Source organism: Labeo rohita, chromosome 7 (genome assembly GCF_022985175.1).
Source record: "Labeo rohita strain BAU-BD-2019 chromosome 7, IGBB_LRoh.1.0, whole genome shotgun sequence".
Lineage (NCBI taxonomy): Eukaryota > Metazoa > Chordata > Actinopteri > Cypriniformes > Cyprinidae > Labeo > Labeo rohita.
The window spans coordinates 8,835,579-8,841,351 of NC_066875.1; the positions used below are offsets into that span (position 1 = coordinate 8,835,579).

Here is a 5,773-nt window from a genome sequence, read left to right on the forward strand (position 1 = left end):
TTAACCCCTGGGTCTCTGTTTACTTGTTATATATCACTGAACTAATAGGGGCGTCGTGTGCCTGAATAGGTAGTTAGAAGTAGGACCAAAGAGCGTAAAAAAACTTTGCACACGGGTTCAACGAATTTTTGTAATTTCAGTGGCTTCAAATATTTTTTTAAGATTAGAAACTGAAATAATAGAAACTGAAATTCCAAAAAAGAGTGTAGAACAGTGTAAAAAGTTATTAATGGAAAGTTGTTTTATATGACATCAGACTTTATGCAACGCAGCCTTTTTTTTTTTTCAGAAAAATATATTAGAAATCTTCTGTTGAATCATCTGTTGCCCATAATTTTGAGAGCAAAGTTCTTAACTGTATTATTTGTGATACGTATTATAATGCTGGTGGTATCATTTATTTTCATCTCTCAAGTAAGGAAAGAAAGCACTCTTCGGTTTCTGATTAATATTGCGATTATAGAATATAATATTTGACGTCGCGGGAAGCTTTGATCTCGCCTCCGATGTATTTATGTATATAAGAATGGGTATGTGAAAAATAAGCTATCAGGAGGGCAAGACAAAGGTTCATTCAAACAGTTCCATTTATCTAGAGTCCAGCATTCCTGTTAAGTAATATTAGAGTTGGGCATTCATAACAAACTATACAACGCGTTACACTTTCTAAGACATATTTTTTTCATCGGGGATTGCCTTGTTTCTCAGATCACAGGCTCTCGTCGTTTAGAAAAAGGAAGAAGAATGTCTCAAGCGACACGGCTTCCCAGGTTCCCCCAGAGATATGCCATTGTGACCGCCAGGAAGCTCTCGAACCTGCGAAGTATAGAATAACACGTCTTTTTTTCTCCTATAGATTTCAAAAGCACAGATCTCTGTTCTTGCAAGTAGCCGCTCTTCATGCAAAACGTCAACGCACGTTGTTAAAGCAAGTGCGTATTAAAACAATAAAACAAGATTCGTATTTTATATCAGGGTATCTCATAAAGTGGTCGTGTTTTGCTTTTTTCTCTTCCATTTTTTATTTTCTTTTCTTCTAGATGATGTCACTTGAGGCATTTAAGGAGAATGGGGGGATGGTCCCAAGAGGGAGTCTCTTTTTGCTGGACCGCTGAGAGACTTCAATACTTATGCGATCACTATCACAGTGGCGGTGCATATATCTACAGCTATTGCCATTAATTTAGCTGTCAAATTTATGATTAAGCTCCACATAGAAACAAAGAATAGGCTACATAAGGTGGGAGTGAAATAAAATATCCCTCACTTTAGTCTTTGTCCAAAATGCCACTGTATGATGCATGCTGAACAACACACCAAAAAACATATTTTCATATAATTTATTGGTGACATTCCTCCAGATGTTTAGCTTTCAGTGTCAAACAATGCCGTTTTAATGCATTACTCAGCTTACAGTGTTCAATACATATGACATTTATCAAAACTATGCTTCAGAGTTGATGTCATTACATATATTTAGACTCCAATTTGTATTAAGAAATAGAAAACTGAAGAGTCTACTCTTACGGGATTGTTCGATTGTTCAAAGATAACAGTGTTATTCTAACAGCGGTAACTATTAATCTCTTCTGAAGTAAATCTTTGATATTTGGAAGTGTAGAAACTATGTCATCAATAACTTAAAAACATATAAACAAAATAAATATGTATTACATTAGTAATATACAAAGTACTCCTGATTGCAGTTTAAGAACAGTAGCCTATCACATGTAAGTTAAAAAGCATCTGTTTTATGTGTATGGATCTTTGTTTGTCTACTTTATACTTCAATAAGGAAAAAGTGCTTGTCTGTACACCACCTATAAAGCCGTAGTCCAATACATAACACATTGTCGGCATTGTCAAGCACTTGTACAACATCCTAATTTATGATTACAAACATTTACTCTATGTTATCTTTCTCACATAAAAACGTAAATGACTGTACATCTATGTACAATAATTACATGTCTTTAGCAGGAAAGACTTTAGTGTGAACAACAACAAAAAAAAATGCAAAAGAAAACTTTCAGTAGTGTTAAATTTGGTCACATGAACCTATTTGGACTGTCTTCGTGTTTCAGATACTGGGCTTTAAATGGATGTTTTCTCTTCATTCTCTGCCCTTCTTGTCACATAATTCCCCAAAAGGTTTTTTTGAAAATCATCCTCTCCCGAGAAAATTGTTCCATGTGACTCCTTTGGTCTGTTGGACTCTCAGTGGATCTTTTCTCCATCTGTGTCAAGAGAGTGTTAAATGTCAGCCCTTCTGCTGTGGCCCTTGGAGCCCCTGTGTCGTCGTCTTCTGCGTTCTGCTCTACCAACTCTGTGAGAGCCCGCCTGGTGCCGCTGGCTCTCTCTGAGCTTGCGCACCATCTCATGGTCCTTGTTGCCCAGAACACGGGGCAGGAAGAGGGAAGCTTTGTCCGTGCTCCGTGTCTTAAAGCCCCTCCTGGGCCGGCCCTTCCCGTTGATGGACACGTACCACTGCCTTTTAGAACTGGCACGACGCTTGCCGCCCCCTGCCCCGGACCCTGTTGGTGGAGGCTGGGTTGTAGCATGGTGCCTTGATGCGTAGGTGTTGTAGCCTAGCTCATGAATGCGCTCCAGAAACTCACACTCTCGGTTGAAGACTTCCTGAAAGGGTCAAAAAAATGTTACGACTTTATTTTTTATCATTCTGGAACAAGGCGAACAGAAACTTTAGATATGTCTTTAACTAGAAGACTTGGTCCAAAATCTGCACATTTGAATTCTCAGCATCTCAAACACTAACTGTAACCTGGCTAAAGTTTGAACCTTGTATGTGGTCATCACTCTATGCTAAACAGAAATTTCAGTGACAAGGTCCCCAGTGAGGGAAACAAAACTCAGTAATCAAACTCTCAGTAATCTAGCAGCATGTGGGCATACTCGTTCCGCATGAAAAACACCACCATGTGGCGATAGCCTCAAATAGCCTTTCTTGTTATCTGATCCCACAGCTAGCCGAATTTCTGCTACTTGATTTTCCGACGTGACATAACACTTACTGAAGCATACAGACGTCCTTTCTCATTCATAGCCAGGTATCTTCCCGAAAACAGGCCCTTGATCGCCACGACACCGACATCCACAGCTGTGATCTCGAGTATACCTAGAAAAAAAGAGTGGAGCACTAGTTAGTGGGCATGCTAGAAATTGGGAAAGTCATTTACAATTGCTATGTAAATTGCATAAAACGTGTAGTATTCAGTACAAGGTCAGTTGAGTTCATGTCATGATTTAGCTAATGTTTGAAAGCGTGATTTTGATCACTTATATATTTACTTTAATCGATTAGTTGTATTATTAATTAATGATATAAAAAGGACATAACTGCTATACATTCAATAATTACGTTTATTTACAACAATATCGATTAATATAAAATTATTTTCTATAAACAAAATAATCGATTTAAACCAAACCAACTGACATATTAAACCCACGTTTAATATTAAATAATTTGGCATAGGAATATAGGTTTTTCACTAATATTAATTGTAAATATTGTAGCATTTGCTGTTTTAAATTTTATTTTATTTCTACGTAAGTTTTTCGTTGATTAGGTCCCAATGTACACAACATACGCTGTCAGGTTAGATATACAACACTAAACGCCTCTTAAAGAGGATGTTTATTCATCCCCTTTTTCCACTGATTAATGGCTCTCCTCATTCTTCTGTTTCGAATAATCATCCTTTTACGTTGGATAAACACATCCGTTGTCTAAGTCATTATGTTAAACTGTCTGTTGAATCCTGTTTTCTTATGGTAATTGTCCATGGGCACTCGGATTTGACTAATTGGAAAACTAAGACAGATAAACGAATGCTGTAATTTAAAGAACGATAATTTAAAACTGTAATGTAGGCTCTCTGACAGCGAACTGTCTTTACGATGTAAGTTATACAATAAAAGTAATTTGGAATGTCTCTTGTCACAATATAATGGAATACAGATTAATTTTTTTCCTACCTAATTTCTTCATTTTTAAGAACAAATTTTTAGCTTTTAGAAACAAGTTGTTCAGTCCACCAAAGTGCCTCCGTTGTTAGCGTAATCTTCATTTTATAAGAATGCTGATTAAAATGTTTTGTATTCGTCTATTTAATATATAACGGGAAGGATGAAATATTGTTCGATGCTAATTATTTAATGCGCAAGGCGCATTAAATAATGTCTCCCGACTATTGTCAGCGCACCATATTTTCCAGTGTACATTTGCACAGTTACGCAAGTCTTACAAGTTCTGATCATACTGCACAGAAATTGACATTCACAAATACGAAACGCGAGAACGGTTTACTCACTGAAAGGATTGTTTTCATCAAGAGATCCGTCTATTTTTCCGTTCGGGTGAATTTGCAAATGATATTTTGTGGCGCAGTAAAGTTTCCTGCGTCTTGGCGCTCCTCCGAGGTGCTCGTAAACCCCGCCGCGTCCACCAGCATCTCGCCGCTGCCTTGGGTCACACGCCTGGCCCCTGGCACAAGGCGCCCTTGGGGTCCTGGTCAGCCTCGGAGCCAGAGATTCCTGTAAACTCGGATCCAAGGAGCTCAGTAACAACAAGAGCAGAATTATAACCATTGTGGCATGGCGGGATGTCGGCAAAATCTCGCTGGAATAGAAAGAGCTGACACTCGGGGTCCCATCAAAGAAGTATCATTTGTCAGTGATCCAGTCAACTGAGCATTAAAAAAAACTTGCTGTATCCCTCTGTGCTCTCGTTAATATGTCGCGGTCATCTGTTAGAGCCGGCTCAGTGGCAACAACATGGGTTCGCCTCGTTGGTGCTCATGGGTTCCACTCTGCTCTTCAGGCAGACTGTATCTGACCGAGGAGGAGAAAACAGCCAGTCGGTTTCACAGGGAGCCTATCGTGAGATTTCGCTGATCGACAGTGTGCACAGAAATAAAAGAGCCCTCCTGCAACAATAGCCCGAACCCCGACCAATTGATACAAAGGAAAAGGGGAGGCAAGGTATCAGTCTTGTGTGAACCAAGAGGTTGCAGCGTGGATAAAATTACACAGCACTACACACGGTGGCTTACAGCGGAAAACCGCATCACAAAGAGAGAGACATCCAAGGGCAGAGTTTGCTTCTTTTGAAAGATCCGAAAATTATATTTAAGCATGAACACTGGCCTCTGGGAGAGCCGCTATTGATTCTATTTTCATGCCTGTTGGCACATTACGACAGTGATGTTAACATTCATAGACATACGCACGTGGCTTTCAGTGATCCACATTTATGTATGGAATGTTTCTGACTCATAAAACAGTGACTGACAACACAAAACAGTCTCGACAGTCGGCTAGATAAATCAGTAACTTTTTTGCAACGGAAAATGTTCCTGATAAAACATGGGCTATGCATTTATTAGAAAAATATATAGATTCTTACGCGGTTCATTTGCTTATTAGGTGCATGGTAATTAAAAGCGATTTTATGCTTTTAAATATGACCCAAATCATGATGCAGGCACGTCCATACCAGCTTTAATGCGATATTACATTGATGCTTAATGCTTCCTTTTGACACTCCTATTTCGTTCCGAAGTATAATTCAAGCTATTTTACAGGCTATAAAGCACATGTTGTGAGGATGCTCGGAGTAAACGGATCAAAACCTGTTTTCCAATTCATTGCAATCCATAGAAAACATGCAGCTACTTTTCCCTGTCATTTGAGAAGAAGAAATCCAGGTGCCGTCTCCCGAAATTCTTGATTTTAAAATTTAAAAAAAGAA

General features: G+C 38.8%; 1 protein-coding gene across 2 annotated transcripts; it reads right to left on the bottom strand.

The window, feature by feature from the left end:
* Positions 1-1,352: 1,352 nt before the first annotated feature.
* fgf3 (fibroblast growth factor 3) lies at positions 1,353-5,564 on the bottom strand. 2 transcript variants are annotated; one of them, XM_051115567.1, is made up of 4 exons: positions 5,429-5,564; positions 4,335-4,854; positions 3,033-3,136; positions 1,353-2,637 (listed from the first exon to the last, which is right to left on the bottom strand). In XM_051115567.1, the coding sequence occupies exons 2-4, from the start codon at positions 4,609-4,611 to the stop codon at positions 2,254-2,256; spliced, it is 765 nt and encodes a 254-aa protein (XP_050971524.1). In that variant the 5' UTR covers positions 4,612-4,854; positions 5,429-5,564; the 3' UTR covers positions 1,353-2,253. The 2 variants fall into 2 exon arrangements, with proteins under 2 accessions (XP_050971524.1, XP_050971523.1); XM_051115566.1 differs by lacking the exon at positions 5,429-5,564 and having other exon boundaries at positions 4,335-4,877.
* Between the last annotated feature and the right edge of the window lie 209 nt (positions 5,565-5,773).